At 42.8% G+C, this 19,713-nt stretch overlaps 1 protein-coding gene across 1 annotated transcript in view; it reads right to left on the reverse strand.

Moving 5' to 3' along the window:
- LOC126044528 (ADP-ribosylation factor-like protein 8B) overlaps positions 1 to 18,678 on the reverse strand; it is a 29,553-nt gene extending 10,875 nt beyond the window's left edge. Inside the window, exons 1-2 of the mRNA XM_049814288.1 lie at positions 18,411 to 18,678; positions 13,799 to 13,879 (exon numbers count right to left, since the gene is read on the reverse strand). Of these exons, the coding sequence (XP_049670245.1) occupies positions 13,799 to 13,879; positions 18,411 to 18,599 (270 nt within the window). The 5' untranslated portion in view covers positions 18,600 to 18,678. The remainder of the gene's footprint in view (positions 1 to 13,798; positions 13,880 to 18,410) is intronic.
- Between the last annotated feature and the right edge of the window lie 1,035 nt (positions 18,679 to 19,713).

The raw sequence follows: 19,713 nt of genomic DNA on the forward strand, positions 1-19,713 counted from the left end.
CAAGAATTTTACACATTAAAGAGAGTTGAGTGAACTTCTGACCATGAACTGGGTATCAATTATTATCTGCACTGACATTTGAAGCGCCATTTCAAAAGTCATAATAAAATAAACCTTTTATTTTAAAAGCTTGAAAGAGATGAGTACGCAGTTCAGTATTATAGTTAGATGACAAACCTCACACCAACACTAATTATTCCAATAACTCATCAGGACCTTGAAACTATCAGTAACCATCTGGTGCACATCTGTGCGTCTGGAAAAAGAAACCAAATTATTTTCTTGGTAGATCATAGAAGAAAGAAGGGGAAAGAGGACAGGGAAGGCCAGTAGTAAGATTAGATTTTTGGAGACGGACAGTGATTATTCCTGGTAGACAGAAAAACCTACAAGATAATGTAGCCTGGACTAATCACAAAAGTAATACAAGATAAAGAAATACTAGTTTTGTCCTCGTTGGATAACATACTATATCTATACTGTATTGATACTATATTAAATTGCACTGCAGAACAAGTATTATTCTTTTTAGGAGAAAGAGTCACCTTGAAACAACGGAAAGATAAGTCATTTCCAGTCAGTTTCCCTAATAAGGCTTACAACTATCCATTAAAGTACATCATGAAGGACACAAGATTGCCTAGGTGTTTTTAATAGTGCTTGGGAACCCAGTTTACATCAATATATTAAGTTACAATTATCTGAAATAAAGAAAAAAATGTATTAAGAAAATCACCTCTTTGCCTATGAAATTAAAATGGTTCTAGTAGTAACTTTCTAATACTCTTTATTATATTGAATAGCCAATGACAGAATTAACTACTTAATTCAAAACACCAATCTCTGCCCCAAACCATTTCCACTGTAAATGACTGAACAGTCAGAACTGTGAGAATACAAGAGGCACCTAGGAAGGAAAGGGGAGAGGTCTTAAAGAAGTTTTTTTGCCTTGCATGTTGTGTACATCACCTATTTTTGGATCCCAGTATTTAATACACAAATAAAAAGTATACTCTGGGTGTGAACTGGGAGAGGCAGGAGACTACACCTTAAACAGCAGAATATAGAGCTAGCTATAAAAAGTTTGTTTTCTCTCAGTGTTCTTAAAAAGAGACTGGACTTCAAATTGCTCCCATGGCTTTCATTGGTCTCTCAGGAATAAAATTTTTTTAATATTTAAGAGGTAATTTTATCCCTAGAAAATCAGCTGATCTTAAGAATCAGAAAATGCATACAAAATGACCAAACAGACAAAAAGTTTCTTTGATGCCCAGTACCATTGCCTCAGAGATTAAAATCTCAAGTTGTTGTTGTTTAGGCTCAATCTCAAAGCATACATCTTATTCCTACTGCATTTTATAAATCACTGTTTTATTTGTTCCTGACTACTCCTATAGAGTACTAATTCTTACTATGCTTGCAGGCCTACACTCTCATAAAATAATGCATTGCTTTTATTTGTAAACTATTAATTGTTATACTTTGGAACCATCATTTACCATACCTGTTAAATCAAATTCTTCCGGAACAGGAACCTCTCTGGATATGTCTCTTGTTCAGTTTCCATTCTTCATGTGGCTCTAAGGCTCCTTCTTAAGCCTGTGGCTATCAGCTATGTTTAAGGAGCAAATCTTTTCCTTTTGCACAGAGGTATCATGACAGTTGAGCAAAAATGCAGGTGGGAAATATGTCCAAAGGTTTTCAAAAGCTTTCAGTTACAGGAAGGCTCGTTAACACTCTAGTTGCACTTCTTTTAATAGCTTATATTGTGGGAGAGCTTGACAGTTAATAAGAAAGCTGCAGGAATGGAAAAGTAGTATTTTCTAGATGTCAAGTTTTACATGGCTTTTCTTCCAGGCATGCTGGGTAGGATGTTTCTTGTGGACAGAGATGTGTACAATGACACATTTGTATCTCGATGTCAAAGTGCAGGTTCAGTACCTAAGATCTCACCACAGTCAGTGAAGCCTAGACAGCTATTCAGCTGACCAGACGTAACATCTTCTTTAGGATGACAGAAGCTTGATGGTAACGACTAGAGCTCCTCTGTTATTGAAGGAGCTTAACACTCACTGCAGACATATACCTGTTTACATTCAGCCATCTTAATTTGCTAGCTGAATCCAACACTACAAATACCTGGACTCAGAAACATCTCTTTCTGGTTGGAAGTATTCAGAAAATACCAGCCATAAAACCTAAACCTGAACAAACAGGTGAGGAAGTTCTGAACACAGAAAAACATTTGGGAAGAGTAACGTAGCACCAGCAACGTCCAACATCACATTGTACACAGACAAGTCCACACATACCGAGTTGTGACTAATGAGCTCATGCATACACAGCAAGCACAGTCACAGCATTCATAGCCCACTCAATGTGTAATGACAGGGAGTAACTGGAAAGCATGGGATTCATTTCCCTCAACTTCAGCTACGTAAAATGTAGGCATCTAATTCAAGTGCCTAAAATCTCTCTGTGGCTGCTAAAGAGCTCAGAGGGCACCCACAGCAGGAAATGATTCCATCTGCCTTACCCACCTTGCCTTCCAGGTGAACCATTCTTGCAAACCTCTGCACTGCTCTCCACTGCATTTAGACAACTGGCTCAGGCTGGCTTCCTCCTTTTCACCTCGCTAAACTCTGGGGAGACAAATCCTAAAGAGGCACCTATTCTAGACTGGAATCTTCAGCCAGTAATGTTCAGCTGCCCTGTCTAATAAACAGGAAGAATAAAAAGAGCTGAATCAAATAACCTTAAATTTTTTAATAAATTGCCCTGTGGATAACAAAACTACAGAGCCTTACTTGTAGTACCAGCCACGTAACCTATTATGGAAGTTAGAACACCTTACCATCTTAGAATACTTACTACCTGTCTATTATTCTATATTTTGGAAATGCCTTTACAGTTGCTCTTAAGGCTGGCTACATTTTCTGCAGGCAATACTTCCAGAAGACTACATTCTTCAAAATCAGTCTTGGTCCTTTAAAGAACGCTGTTATCACTCCTCACTAGTGATAAAGTCCAACTTTTAAACATTTTTTGTAACTAGGTATTTTATCACATCAGACAGAAAAAATGCTATATGTACACTTCAGTTTATAGTTTTTTAATTTAATCATAGCACTTTCACTGAAGAATGGGAAATGTACTTAGTGTGCTTAGACTTGCAACACAAAATGGCTGAATATCTTCAATTCCTGAAAACAAGTGCAGAGGCATTTTAATGGCAGGGCTTATTTCTCAATGACTAGGGTGTATTTGACATTTTATCACAGACATATGGTACAACGCTGGAAGGATCAACAGGTGGATTTTAAACAGGACACAAACACGAAGTCTGTTCTCAGAAACTGTTTTCTGAACCTCGTGCTCCTTACATCCACGTTGTGTTCAAAGGCAGGAAAGTACCAGGGAACCCAGCTTTAGAGATAAGACTGTAATCCTCTCAGCCAAGACATAACACACCTCTAAACAGAAGGAGCCAATCCATCCTAGCCTCAATATTGTGTCCTCCCTGAAGTAGAAAGCCCTGATTCTGCATGACCATGTGCAATCCTTTGTAGTCTCTTTTCACATGACCATGAATCAGTCTCTAGACATCAAAATCCAAGAGATTCTGGTGAAAGTAGGCATATAGAAACTGTAAGTTGTAGGCAGAACTTGCACTTCGAAGACTGAGGGCAAGCAGACCAGAGGCAAGGACACCGATAGCTCAAAACAGCTGATCAATAACTACTGTAGTGATTATTAATTTTGCTTGTCCTTGAAGAACATAAAACTATGAAAGTAAAAATTAGTAGTCACTCAAGAGCACAGAAAAACCAGGAGGATGTGCAACAGTGTGTATGCTGGGAAAAAGTAATCTAATATTGGTACATTAGACAAGAAAAGGACATTCTCCCATGACAGATTTAACCCACAGAGCAGCTCCCTGGCATTCTCCTCGTGTGTCCCCCTTGCCTTCTACCTCTCAAGTCTGAGCATTCCTGACAGATTCCCAGCATTTATCAATGAGGCAATGCTGCTGACGACAGAACTAACCAGGGACAGCACTTATGGTTCCCAGGTTTCCTAACAGGATGTTGGAATAGAACATGTTTATATAAGCTGCAGATAACTTCAAGGTGGGAGTAGATAAAAAGAAAAATTCAGAATCCTAAAGTATCCAGACCAACTAGAGGGATGGTCTGAAATAAGGCAGCTGAAATTTAACACGCAGAAGTTCAGAATGCTACATTTGGATATAGGGAACCAAATGCACTAGCACAAAATGTATAAGAACCAGGTAGAGGTGCAGGACAAAAAGCCTGAGCAGTTCACAAACTAAATGTGTTTCAACAGTGTTGCAGATCTTAAATCAGCATGTATTAGAAGATGCATCTTATGTACAATTTTGGAGGTACTGCCCTGTCCTCCATGTCAGAGAGGCTCCTATATTAGTTTTGAGCAGCAGCCTATAGAACAGACACAAATTTGAAAAAGTCCAGAAGAGAAAAGAAAGGGTAAGAAAAGATTTTGAAAAATGACCTATAAAGAGGGGAGGGGGGGAGCAAACCCATAATGTTTCCCAGAAAATGGCTGCCAGGTATAGAACTAAAAAGCAGCTCAATTTGTGATGACAGCAACTCATGTCAGATATTAGGAAAAAAGCTTTCTAACACTTAAAGAACACTGTGAAAAACAAGGGCTATTGTAGAACCTTCTTCATGGAAGAACAAATTTTAAGAAACCATTACCTAAGATAAATTTGGGTAAATATCTGATTCACCTCAGAGCACAAGTTTGGTTTAGATGGTTCCTTGAGATCAATTCTTGGTCCTCTTTTTTAGGAGTCCTAACAGTGTCGTGGTTTAACCCCAGCCAGCAACTAAGCACCACGCAGCCACTCACTCACTCCCTCCCGACCCAGTGGGATGGGGGAGAAAATCGGGAAAAGAAGTAAAACACGTGGGTTGAGATAAGAACGGTTTAATAGAACAGAAAAGAAGAAACTAATAATGATAATGATAACACTAATAAAATGACAACAGTAGTAATAAAAGGATTGGAATGTACAAATGATGCACAGGGCAATAGCTCACCACCCACCAACCAACACCCCGCCAGTCCCCGAGCTGCGATTCCCCAGCCCCCACTCCCCCCAGTTCCTATACTAAATGTGGTGTCCCATGGTATGAAACACCCTGTGGGCCACTTTGGGTCAGCTGCCCTGGCTGTGTCCTGTGCCAACTCCTTGTGCCCCTCCAGCTTTCTCACTGGCTGGGCACGAGAAGCTGAAAAATCCTTGACTTTAGACTAAACACTACTGAGCAACAACTGAAAACATCAGTGTTATCAACATTCTTCTCATACTGAACTCAAAACATAGCACCATACCAGCTACTAGGAAGAGAGTTAACTCTATCCCAGCTGAAACCAGGGCAAACAGTTACTCTGAATGACTGGTGAGATAATCAATACTGCCTGTTCTGACTCAGGACACTGGCTTCCAGTCCTATGTTTTTAACCCAACCACTGTAGAGGTTCCTATCTAATGCATGATCCTGTGTCACACTCTAAAGCACACATCTCCCAGCACAGATACAGTCTCCAAGGCTTCTCTTCCCAAACTATCAGATGGAAGACTGCTTTCATACTCTTCCTTCTTAGTTGATAATTGAGTAATTCTGAATATGCTCCGTACTTATTCTCTGAGCCACTCCCTAACCCTCATTTAACTCCTTTTCACAGAATCACAGAACCACTGAAGCTAGCAGGGGCCTTTAGAGATTGTATAGTCTAACTCACCCCGGTCAAAGCAGCGTCACCTAGAGCAGACTGCTCCAAGGATGGAGACTCCAGAACCTTCCTGGCCAACCTGTTCCAATGTTCAATCACCCTCCCAGTAAAAATGCTTTTTCTCATGGTTTAAATGGAATTTCTCATATTCTAGTTTGTGCCTATTGCCACTTGTCCTGTCACTGGGCACCGAGAAAAGTCTGGCTACATCTTCTGGCTACATTGATGAGATCCCCCTAAGCCTTCTCTTCTCTAGGCTAGATAGGTATCTCAGCATCTGCTCATATGAGAGCAGATCATCTTCATGGCCTTAATCATTTCACGGCCCTTCACTGGACTCTCTCCAGTAGATCCACATGCCTCTTGTACTGGGGAGCCCAGAACTGGACACAGTACCCCAGGTATGGCCTTACCAGTTCTGAGTAAAAGAGAGGGATCACCTCCCTTGACCTGCTGGCAAAGCTGTTCCTAATGGCCCAGGACGCCGTTGGTCTTTCTGTTGCAAAGGTACACTGCTCGCCAATGGTCAACTTGGTGCCTACCAGGACCCCCAAGCCCCTTTCTGCAAAGCTTCTTGCCAGCCAGTCAGCCTGTAGTGGTGCCTGGGGTTGATCCTTCCCAGGTACGACTTTGCACTTCCCTGTGTCGAACTTCATGAGGTTCCTGTCAGCCCATTTCTCCAGCCTGTCGAGGTCCCTCTGGGTGGCAGCACAACCCTCTGATATCAGCCACTCTTCCCAGTTTTGTATTATCAGCAAACTTGTTGAGGGTCATTCAGGTCACTAATAAAGACGCTAAACAATCCCTGGGGCATATCAGCAGTAACTGGACTTCCTGCTGTGGATCACAGCCCTTTAGAATCCAGCAGTACAGGTTTTCCTTACACACAACTATCATAAATCACTGGGACATCCAACAAAAATTCTTTATAGAAATAACCACTTTGGCTTGAAATCAGCCCAGATAACGGCACAGCCTTTTCAGAGTAACCCAAGCCATGTGGAACAGCCAGTGCTGAAACACTGCTGGAGCTATACATGTAGTACACACAGAGGCTCGTGTTACTGCATGACACATGAGATGATGACATGACGGTAAGATGGTTTTTAATTGCTGCTGAATAGCAGAATGAAGCATCACAAAGCAGGAGGATTCCGTTTCTACGAGGATGTTTGGAGACTTGGAAACTCTACTGTCCGGGGAGGGGGAGAGGAGTGCTGCAACGAAGGAGGCTGGAAGAGGAAGGCACAGAGCCGGTATCCTCCTCCTCCTCCCTCTCTGCCACACCATAGCAAACAGCAAGTAACAAGAAGCTTGGCTGGCTTCGCCCTCCAGCAGACCGGCCTGCGCTGGCCCAGGCTGCAGCTGCCGTGGAAGGACGCTGGCCTCTAGTGGTGACAGCTGGGGTGACCGCAGTCCAATCTCCGCAGCTCCAGTCCCCCCAGTAGCTGCTCCCTGCTCCCTCCGGACTGCAACATCCGGGGGGGGGCTGCAATTTTAAGAAAACGAAGCGCAAGAGCAAGGAGAATGAAGCTGCTGCGTTGCCTGTGCGCATGCATGTCTCGTGTTGCTCCATTTCTTTTTTATACCTGAGGCTTCTAAGACTATCACTGCAAGAATCAAAGGTTGATTAGTTGGAGCTTCACAATCATTTAAAATAACTGTTTGTGAAGCATGTCTTCTGAGACTCTGAAAGTTAGGTTTGTTAAAAGAAATTTTTTAGCTACTGTCTAGCTTATTGAACAGTAAATCTCACCAAAGCAAAAAGACTACTAATACTGAGCTGATCCAAAAATAGAGAAATTCCATCAAAATCAAATCACTCGGCAAACAACAAAACCTGCTTGGAATTAGAACCCCAAATTAATTCATAGATTTTTTTTGTCAGAAAAAAAAGTGACAGCCATCAGTTTTGTAATGAACTTCATCAAAACAGTTTTAACAACTAAGTTGTAGTACACTAGGTATTTTGATGCTGGAAATCATCCTGTAATTTATACCTCAACCACAACCTCAAAATCCATAAAGCCTCCTGCTTAGATTTCAAATACTGCCGAGTAAAAATCTTTCCTCTTTGCCTCCTCAATTTTTGAAAATAACAGGTGACAGGTATTATTAAATCCATTGACAAGCCAAAATTTGACAATTGATGGTTAAAGCTGACAGCTTTACATTTCTGATCATGCTCATCTTTAATTAAAGAGCATATGAAATTGGCATCTTCTTACAAAATGTTTTGGCTTGCATAAATCAGTGTTCTCCTTTCAGTGTGGTTCAGATAAATACTTAAACATACAGGCATGCCAGCGACCATACTGTCACACGCTAGGATTAGAGACCAAATATGAGAACAAATCTACTGGCTTCTGGAAATTACTGCAAAAAAGAAAGTAAAGAAGACCGTGGGCTCCTTAGTTCCTGTTGCCTTCTAGAACTGTACTGAATCTAGAGATAGAACTGTAGTAAATAAACCAGGTGGTGATGCTCCACTAGCATCGTACTTCCTTCTTAGTGGCCTACCCCAAAATATGGCAAAAAACAGATAAAGGGTTAGTATCACCTACTTGTTGGTATTGCAACTTGCTTTGCCTAAGGTGATCGGTCTTACACTTCTGCAATGTCATTTTTTCACTTGAATTTTTGACCCAGATGGTTTCTCAGCTTCACTCTTACAGTAAGTTTAATTGATTCTGTTTTGCAGTGTCCCCTGAGATCTTTGAAAAACGTCAGACGCAAGACCTATCTGCTTACCATGAACATTCCTACCATGTTTGAAGGGCTTCACAGGTTTAGTAAAATAACACTTCATCCAGGAATTTTAATAATACTGACAGTTGGATATCATAATATTACTATAAAGAAAGGTAACCTGCTTTGTTGGGATAAAAAGGTTAAAGCAAATTTCACTCTGAATCCTTGCTGACCAGGCTGCAAATAATGCATCAAAGGATTCTAGCAAGAGGCATGCCCCTCACCATTCTTCAGTCATCAACTTCTCAACAACTGATGTCATTCCCCTCACAGCCAAAAAAATTTGGAAACTTTATCTAGCAATTAGACTGTAAAATTTTAACAGCTTACCTAGACAGAGGAATAGTGACATACAAGTATTTCATCTTGACAGGTTTTTAAGGAAGTAAGCATCTATAATAAGTCATATTTTCCTACACCTCTTACCTTCACTGTATGCTGTTGTAGCAGAGACCATGAGAATTGATTAAGACAAATTTTTTTCTGTGCAGATTGGCTTCCAAACCAAGTATTGTTTTTCAAACTAATAAACATACTGTTAGCATTATCCCCTTATTCTTAACAACTCTGTTATAACAACTATATATAACATGACTTTAGGGATGAAAGTGTAAAACAAGGCACAGTTCCACAGAAACTCACACACCTCCTCCCTGCATGAGCTTGATCTTGCAATATCATTTGTGCAGACAACTATTTCCTTCACCTACCTGAACTATGCTGGCTCAAAAAATACTTTATTATGAAGACTTTGTCTACTTGCAAATTACTTTTCTTTGCCTAGTCGAATGAACCATCAACAGCTTTCTCATTTTCCTCCACATCCGACAATTCTGTAGCAGCATCAGTATAGCACTCCAACTATCTTTATGCTTTCTCTATATAAACTCTAAATCATGGCCTTATTGTTTCTATGCAAAAGACAGAAAACAAGGGAACTGAAAGGAAATTCCTATTCCTGTGGATTATTTATGAACTATGGTTGAATGCGGTAAGTTTTTTATTGACTGTGGCATCTATGGACTTCTTCCATCAGTGGTAAACGAAGGAAGATGCAATGAAAAGTGTATGAAACTGACATTTAGGAATAATTAAAATAGAATCCTCTCCTAGGTGAATTTGAAAGCATTGCTAAAGCTCAAGTGGAAGGTACTGCATCAGTACAAATGTGGTCTTCTGACAGAGAAGGGAAGGCTCAGGCAGGAGGACAAAGAACACCTGCATGCCTGAAAGAACAGTAAGAAAAAAATACCTCTTTGAATGAGTGAAAACTTAAGACAGTTTGACTACTTGAACTGAAAGAAACAGTTTTTGCTTGTGAGTCTGCACTTGCTGCTTCGTATCACAATGCTAATCACAATTTTATCACTGGTCCCCTTCTCTTACACACCTGCCATTGACGTGTAAGAGGTCAAGAAAGCATGGGATGGCCTTCCAACACATTTGCACTTGTAAGGCAGTACCCCTGATGTTGTCGTTGCAAATACACTAATTTGCTGTCATAGCTACTGTACATGTTAATTTGTGCATAATGAACAGAATCTTGGGGGAGAAAAATCTATACAATTAGTACATTAATCAGAGTGTTCTGATATCAATGCCCATTAACTTCTCCATAAATTTTCTTTCATAATTAATATGAATCATGAATTAATTATAAGGACTAGAAAACTTAACACCATCCGAAGTTTGTAAATCCTAACAATATAGCATTAAACAATTATTTTTTTTAAATATTGTCACTGATCCATCTGAATCCACAAGCAGTCTATCTGTGTGTACTGAACACATAATTCTGGCAGCCCTCTAGCAACAGGCAGTGTTAGCTGTGCTTAAAAGTTTGCAGCTACCAGAGTGGAAGGATGAAGGAAAATTTCATTTTTCTCACCAAATGGAGAGACTGCTTTTTTCCTGTCCAGATTCTGCACTCTAAATATGGTGTTTTGCAGCTAAGTCAATCTGTCCAGGCTGCCCCCAAAATGCATCATTTTGCCTGTGTCTGTGTCCTGCTTTCTTTTCCCACACTGTGGGTGCACCAGCAATCACACAGCTGTTTCTGGAGCACACTACTTAGGTAATTTGACTGGGGAGAAACTAGCATGGGGGCGGGTTTGGTTTGGTTGGTTGGTTTTTTTAGAGGTTGCTTTCATCTAGATCAGTTGGTGGATCTGACTACTGCTTTGCCATGTGATCACTGGTGCTGATGGAAAAGGGGTGCAAGGGTGCAGGGCCATGCTTAAAGTAGAATATAAAACTCACACCATGATCTACTTAAGCTAATTGCAAAAGCTGAACTTTAATCTCTGCCACCCTCACTAGGCTGGCCTGATTCCCTTTTAGGTTTCCCAGAAGGTAACTCTAGTTTGTCCGCAGCATGAGAAACATCATACTGAGGTTTAGAAGTGCTACCACAGGCAGAAAAGTAGGTGTATTAAAAGCTTATTTTGTGACTTTTTTTTTTTTTTTTTTTTTGAGAGGGGCTGGTTTTATTTCCCTTTACAGGAAAGATTCTGTTTGGAAAGCAGAATTTGGACCCCAAAGGAAAAAATATTCAGAAGTTCTGATTTTGATCAAAAAGGCACTCTTTTGGGAGAAGATAAACAGGAATGTACCAAGCTACTGTTAGGCTAAAGTATGTTCTTTCTATAGCAGAGTTCAGCTCTTTGCTTAGCAACACATGGATGGTTGTTGAAACACATTCAACAGAGGGACCCAAGACTAGAACTTTTTTTTCTCATTTGCTGACAAACTCACTCATGGACTGAGAGGACATTTGCTGCTTCCTCTTTAAGGGATAGGAGTGGGTATTTTGAGGAATGAGGTGGCCTTTGTGTGCATATGCAAATGGCTGAGGCACAAAGAAACCAGGCAGTAGAAGAGGGGAATATGTTTGATGAGGGGAGGCTAACGGGCATGAGGATAGCTGGCAGGAAACTCCATAGCAAGGAAAGAAAGGAAATAGCTCTCGGCCAATCAGTATACCTTCTTGTTATGCAGCATGAATACTGTCCTACTGCAATCAAAGCAGATGTTCCTGTAAATTGTAATTTGCCCTTACCAGCTTTACCTTAAATGTAGTGTACGCACTGCCACAAGCACAGCTGGCCACAGAGAAATGAATCAGCAGAGATGAGGAAGAATTTGGATGATCTTGTATATACTGACAACAGAGGTGAAGAAGGGCCAAGACCAGAAATGAAACCTCATCATCGATGAAATCCTATGTTTTTTCACCAGTTTCAAACATAGCATTCATAAGAACAGAAAGCATCATGAAATAACAGCCTCCATTTACAAGAAAAAGCTGCATAACTGTTATTCAGCAGAACATGCACCTTGTGCACTACTTCTGTCTCCTGAAAGACCAGTTACCTTTTACTCTTTCTGATTCATAGATCTCCAAAAGAAACTGAGCATAGGGGATTGACTGCAAGAATTAATGCGGAGAGGCTTTTGATTCTGGTCACCTATGTTTTCCTCAGATAAAGTTCAACTGATACAGGCTTACTCATATTGCCATATAAATTCCTCTGTGTTTTCAGAGAGCTGCCTGCTGTGTAAAGTAATGCTAGCCTTGACTTTTTACTTCGAAGAAGAGTTTGGACACATGGCACTGAGTACTGCAGTGCTCATCATGTGACAGTTTGGATTTTTGAAACTCACACACACCCCATCTACAATGAAAATAAAGTTTAGGCTTCTATCAATCATTTACCTTTCAATAAATGTGTGAATTAAAAACGCTTATATGATGCTACTTCATCTTCTTGCTCACCTACTCTGTGCTAAGAGTGAGGTCAGATTCTCTCTCAGAGCAGGCTCTAATCATGTACTTATAATGATCATGCACAAAGTCACAAAGTTGAGGTTACCAAGGCAATAATGATCCTCCTCCACTTCACTTTTACCCCATTTTACATTTTACTCCATTTTCCTTTTAAGTCTTTTAGTCTTTAGTGTGGACCTAGTTTTAAGATACTCGCCATCTTTTTTTTTTTGGCAATCTGCCGAAATTTCCTGGGAAATTAAAATCAGACCATGGGTAATGTTAAGAGTTTTTATTTCAGCCAAACCTGACATGAATTTCAAGAGGGTGTATGGAAAGGAGGGTTGGGGTGATGAGATGAAATAGTTGGGTGACATTAGAAGTTCCATTTCAATAGATTTCAGAAGACTGGCTTATTAGGCACTGAAACATGCAAGCAGTTGTAGGGGAACCTACTGATTATTCTGCAAGCTTGTAACACAGAAGTAGATACACAAGTGAAATGTACAGCAGTCACAGTCATGTGACATTTTGAAAAAGTATAGCAAGATACTAAGATCAGAAACAGACAGGCAGTCACAGTATTTATACCACTATGGTCATTTTAGGTTTAGGGGGTTTCAGTTCAGTTTCAACATCTCCCAACCAACAGAAGTCAATTACCCCTGTTACCACCCTTTACCTGCTCGCAATTTAGATGGAATGAGTAGCCAGTTAACAACTGCTTATATTCACATTACAGGTCATTTGAGAAAATCCTCCCTAGGTTTAGAAGTCACACCAAACCAGAGGAAAAAGAGTATCTTTAGAACTGAGGGAGGAAGGAGACAAAATGAAGGAAAAGGAGGGAAAAGTCAATGTAAAGGCAAAAACCTGTATTCCCTTCACCTAATTTTAGATAGAAGTTATGAATTTGATCTGGACTCATCAAGCAGGCTCCCTTCATAATCAAATAACAGAGAGGGACTTAATGCTACTGGAGTGATTTATCTCTATTTTGATGCCTATGGCAGAATCACAGTCAAAGTGGCATCATCTATATTTCTCTATAGGACTAAGAGAAGGTCCCCCAACTGTCTTACATTAGATGTTATATTTCTGTGTAGTTAACATTATGCGAGTTAAACCACACTCTCTGCTGAGATGTGTAAGTTAGGAGTGAAGTTGCTTCAGATTTCACTTACAGCTGGGAGAGGGAAAAAAGCAAGGCACCTCCAGGAGTCAATTCAGCTCCCTTACCAGCTCAGAATTTTATGACCTTTTTAACCCGAAAGAGCAAAACAAAGCTTCTGCCTGGTGTGGACATAATGAAATCAAACACATTAACATAACAGAGAAATATAGAACTATATGCTTCAAAAAATTATTATTGAGCCATAAAACCAGATAAATGATCCTATCATCTTAAAAGAAATTTCATACACCTTCACATTCCAAGTTTAAATCACTTTGTCTATTAGTTACTCACTCTGTATTAATTCAAACATGCACACCTACCTTTATAGTAACATTTCCTTTTGTTATTTTTCTCATATTGAAGCCTACTGTGGGAATCATATCTTCTGTGAACTGCCCTGACTAGAATAGAAAAAAAAATAAAATTATATTTATTATTAAATAGTTGATACACGGCAGAAAAGTTTCTCATTTGCAATCTAAAATTTTTATTTTACAACACTGTAAAATATGACATTAATTTTCTGCAAGAGCACTGGCCAGCACTTCAATTAATGCATTGTCACGCCAAGGAAGACTTTTCATTTCAGCCCCCTTAAACGATCTTTTATTCTCCTCAGCGACAAAGGTCACCCCAGAAACCACGAGACTTCAGATAATTCTTCATTTAATCCTTCAGCAAACCAGAAAGCAGCACGGTCAAAATGTAGAATCATAGAATGGTTTGGGTTGGAAGGGACCTTTAAAGGTCACATAGTCCAACCCCCAATACGATAAAATATCATAAAACTGACTATACCAGGATTTTTCCCTGTAGTTTCTCACTACTGTTACCAATCGTTTAACTCCAAATATAACAAATGGTGAAAGAGTACTCATGTACAGAGTACTATGTGCAGACCCTTTCCTTCTGAGCAGGTGACAGCAGAGGAGTCCCACTGCAGAAGCTAAGAGAACACCATTAAGACAGAAAAATACAAGCTACTAACTCAGCACACCATAAACCCAAAACATAAAACCAAAGTGCTGCCTCCTCCCCCAGTTCAGAGAAATATTTTTACAAGACAAATGCTTGACATCACCAACGTGAACCTTACACACATCTACCCACTACTATAGAAGACAGCTTTTGAGGAGAAAGGTTGAACTCAGATCTAAGTAGATAAGTCATTATTCATTCTTCTTCTTCAAAATGTATTATTAATAAGGTATTGTGTCTCCTAGGCATGGTACATTAAGATATGCAGATGGTTACTCAACAGTTCTGTCTACAAGGAAGCCCAGGCGCTCTCTGTAACACAGACAGTAGTTATCCAGTCATCCAGAAAGGAGAGAAGGACCTCCTGGACTTGCCATTGCCCTTCCATATCTATCTGCCCATATTCTTTTCACCTACCTCATCATCCCATGTGCCCTGGGGGGTTTTTGGAAGAAAATATGGGTATGTGGACAAGGAAGGAAGCAGGCATGCTCCAACAGGTCCCTCCCATCTGAGAAGTAGATGATCAGAGCTTCAGGGTGCACTGGAGCAGCGACATGCATCACAGCGCATACGTTGCCACCAGCTATACCTAGTGCTATTGCTGGTCTTTGTACGCTTTCTGCAACTTTTCTCTTTGCTGTTCATGGCAGAGTGAGAATACACTACACTTCCAGTTTGTGTTCACAAACTAAGATTAATTATTTTTAATCTGGAACTTTAAAAGCTGTATAACCTTTGACATTTACTTGATCCTCTCACAAGATTTTGGGGTTTGGAATGAGATCCTTCAGGCAAGAAACAACTTCCATCCATTACTTGTTCAACCTTATCTATAGGAACCTTCTTGCTAAATTCTGTACTACACGTCTTCCCCATCTTTTGTTTCTGAAAGTCTCTTTTTTTCCTCCTCTTTCCCTGCTTCAGTCACTTGTCAAGAGCAGTAGGAAAAAACAGTGAAGACAAATGCACCTGCAGTCTCATACAGATACACATACCCAGCAGTGACAGAAGTTTTTAATTGGATGGAGTAAGACAAATCCAATCAGTAACCATCTCCTGTAGCAGGTACCTGCCTAATTTGTTAAAATATAAAGGACAGTTATTTGTGGAGGACAGACATATGAACACATAAACCCTTAGAATGTAGCATCATCACTCAAGCACAGGAATGCCCGGAAAACCAGCCTCCTGACTCAGGAGGCTGTTGTTTAAACAAACTCAAGAACTCAGGAGTCCACTTTTGTCAGCAAATTATACACCATATGTAATGTGCTAAACTGGAAGACAAAAATAATTTAAAAAACCATCATAACTGCTCTGGTATTGGGGATAGAATGCAAATTAGCGTCCCCTTTATTGGTCTTTAGTTTTTTCCTCTAAAAATTTTCCATCTTGGTTGAAAGGAATCAGCTACAAAGAAAGTATTATGTTTACAGTTTCTTTATTTTCCCACACAATGAAGAAAAGAAAGTAATATGTTGAAACTTTTGCCTGCATTAGTCCAAAAGCTCCGATTACTGTGTTTTGTTTCAAGTGCTGTAAGCACCATAAAGTAAAAAAATCTGTTCCATTTTGCTTGCTAAGTAAGTTTTACATGACAAATTACCTATTTTTGTGAATATTCAAGATGTGCAAACAACTTTATTGTTGTATCTCAGTAAAAAAGAGATTACATCCTGACACAGATGAAAATAACTGATGATAAGAAGTTTGTAATGCCCTCTTTAAATGTTGCTGAATATTGAGCTGACAATGAATACTGTCATTACCCCCTACCATACCAACAACCATGGGCCAGATTCTACTCCATTACATCAGCGCACATCCATAGTAAAAGGCAGTGACGTTATCCAAGGTTCCCACTGGTAACAAAGGACTAAATATGACTCAAACTCTTCAGGGATGAGACTGTCTCAAAGGGTGTTTATTCAGCCTTAGCATGATAGGATCTCTGAATACTATTGCAAAGTGGAAAAAAGAGTCATTTCCTACCATTTGTTTTTATGACCCATTGCAGTTTGCACTTGAAGTAGCCACTATTTTGTAACGGTTACTTTCATCTTGTCAGACTCTAGCCACACACACACAAACGCACACAGTTCCCAATCTATTTGCCATCCCCGTATCAACTGTAGTTGAGACTAAGCAATTATCCATTGCCTTATCCTAAATTGTTTACTCCCAAATTCTCCAACCACCCTTCTTTGGTGATTATCATGGCGCATCATCTCCAGACTGAAAGATCCAAAAGCTACAAAACCTGCAATCTGTGACACTCCCCAAGTCAGAAAACATGGATGCCTTGTAGAATATTCTTAAGCAATACATTTGCTGGCAAAATCAGACCTGAAGTAACAGCAGTGCTCTGGTATTCAGGATACTAGCACAAGAGAGACAAACATATGATGCCATTCCACTGGTGGCGTAGTATAAGTGAGCAGACAAACAGACGTGCAAAGTCTAATACCACACACTACTGTTACTGAGGTCTCTGAACCGCCGTGTTTTTCTTTGCTCTGTTTATGAAATCAATCCAAGAAGCAATATAATTTGTCATGCCTTTTCCCACTTCCTCAGCAAAGCCCGCCCTTGGGAGATGAACACTTCCAATGGGCACGAGGAGTGTGGAGGCCCGTGTTACCAAGACCGCCTGAGTGCCTAAGAAACTAAAATACCAGTTCCAGATATTTTCTGTTTATTGATTGCCGATGCGCCCCAAAACATACTTTCATTGTGCACTTTCCCTACCCCATTCCTTTTTCTCCTGCACTCTCTCCACTTCTTCTCTCACACTAATTCACAATCTCCTATTTTTCCCTTAATCCATAATCGTATGTGAAAGCAAATAACAAATACCATATACTCATGTCATCATTGCTTCAATCTCTTTGACTTTAGGCCACAAACCTCCCAGTCTGGTTTTGATTCATGATCTAGTAACTCTTCAGGATAAGGAGTGAAGAACATCAGGAAACTTATTTGTGGCAGGTGAAGCTGCAGTACATCTCACAACAGTGATCACCTTGCAGAAAAGGGCATGCACTAAGCTTCATCATTAGTAGTAACCATATTTAACACATGTATTTGTTTCCATCTTCCGATGGAAAGTAAATCTTTGGGATAGACCCAAAGTAGAAGGGCAGAGAGCATTGCAAACAAAGATGAGAAACGTATTTCAGCACAGCGACAAAATGGAAAACGTCACGGTAGGTGTCAGCGTTAAGAGAGGAACCAAGGCTGCAAGGCCATCACCACAGTGGGAAAGGAACACCAAAAACCAGACTTGACTGCTGGGAAAGAGCGATGAAGGAATTGTGGGAGGCATTAATATTGATGCAACTGATGGGAGGGGAGAATTCAGTGGCAGGGGAGTTGTGGCCCTGGAGGATGCACAGTATATTCCGAGTCATTTTGGGATACGCTGGCCGTGAAAAGCCAACTCTGAATCACGGGCAACAGTCCGTGCCCAGGAACCTGCTTTGAGATGGGCACGCTTTGCGGTCGGACACAGGAGACATTTTCTCTCTCCCTCATACAACGATTTCACACCCATCAGAGCCTGCTGTGAGAATTCTCGAGGCTGCAAGAGGTGGCAGAGCTGCCTCATGCCCCCGGCCCGCCCGCCGCCCTCCCTCCCTCCCTCCCTCCCTGCCTGCCTCCCTCCTCAGCGCACCGCCGCGCCGCGGGACCTCATGACAGGAGGCGGCTCGGCCGCAGGCCGCGGAGGCAAAGCCCGCACTTGTTGCCGAGGGAAGCGACGCGAAGCGGCCGGCTCGGGGCGGGCGGCCCGACCCCTCCAGCCCGGCCGGGCCGCCGCCGCCCGCCTCACCGCCCCGCGGCGACCTCCCCCCCCACCCACCCCCCGCCCCCTCAACGCGGGCCGCCGCCCTGAGCGCCCCCCCGCCCCCGCCCCGCGCCTGGCCGGTGGGCGGCCGGGCCGCGGCAGCGTACCGCCAGCACGGTGAGCAGCGTGGTCTTGCCCGAGTACTGCAGCCCCACCAGGGTGAGCTCCATCTCCTCCTTCCAGAACAGCGAGCGCAGCCACTCCAGCAGCCGCGCCACCAGCGCCAGCATCCCGGCCAGCGCCCCCGACCTGCGGCAGGCGCCCAGCCCCAGCGGCACCGCCTCGCTGCTGGGCATGGGAGCGCGGGGCGAGGCGAGGCGAGACGGGGACGGGGACGGGGACGGGGATGGGGATGGGGCCGGGGCCGGGGCCGGGGGGCGGCGGCGACGAGGCTGCGCGGGGAGCCGAGCGCCAGGCAGGGCCCTCACGTGATGGCGCCACCGCCCTTCTCCCGCTGCCACTTGCTGCAGACAGGGGAGGGGTTTGGGGCGGTTTGGCCCGGCCGGGGGCGGGGGAGCGGCCGGGGAGCCCTGCGGGGGGCCCGGGCGGGAGTCAGGGCCGGGCGCTGACGGGGGCCGGGGGCGGGGAGGCGCCCGTCGTGTGAGGTGACGGAGCCGCGTCCGCAGCGGGGCGGAGGGCGATCGGGGCGGCTCCCACACGAAATGGCGGGCGGGGCCGCGCTTGGGGTGGCGGGCGGAGGGGCGTACTGCGAGGCCGAAGGGGCTGAGGGGGTCTGGTGGAGGCACCGCTAGCCCAGTGGAGCAGCAGGGTGGCGCCGGGCCCCTCGCTACAGGAAAGACGTTGAGGTGCTGGAGCGTGTCCAGAGAAGGGCAACGAAGCTGGTGAAGGGTCTGGAGCACACGTCTGACGAGGAGTGTCTGAGGGAACTGGGGCTGTTCAGCCTGGAGAAAAGGAGGCGGAGGGGAGACCTGATCGCTCTCTACAGCTGCCTGAAGGGGGGCTGTAGAGAGGCAAATAACGGTTTCTTCTACCAAGTTACAAGTGATAGGACAAGAAGAAATGGCCTCAAGTTGCACCAGGGGAGGTTTATGTTAGATATTAGGAAAAATTTCTTTACCGAGAGGGTTGTCAGACATTGGAACAGGCTGCCCAGGGAAGGGGTTGAGCCACCATCCCTGGAGGTATTCACAAAGCGCATAGACAAGGCACTTCAGGACATGGTTTAGCGGGCATGGTTGATGGTCAGACTCGACGATCTTGCTTGAAGGTCTTTTCCAACCTAAATGATTCTGTGATTTTATGATAGACACATGGGGCACTGCTGGGATGGTGTGAGGTGAAGAGCCGGTCCCTGGCGGCAGTGTGGCAGGACGGGGCGGCCCGGTGTAGGTCTGCCGCTGTGGGCTGCCTATGCAGCACCCCGCACCCAACACGGGATGGCTGAGGGCC

The sequence above is a fragment of the Accipiter gentilis genome, chromosome 11, assembly GCF_929443795.1.
Source record: "Accipiter gentilis chromosome 11, bAccGen1.1, whole genome shotgun sequence".
In the NCBI taxonomy this organism is placed as follows: domain Eukaryota; kingdom Metazoa; phylum Chordata; class Aves; order Accipitriformes; family Accipitridae; genus Astur; species Astur gentilis.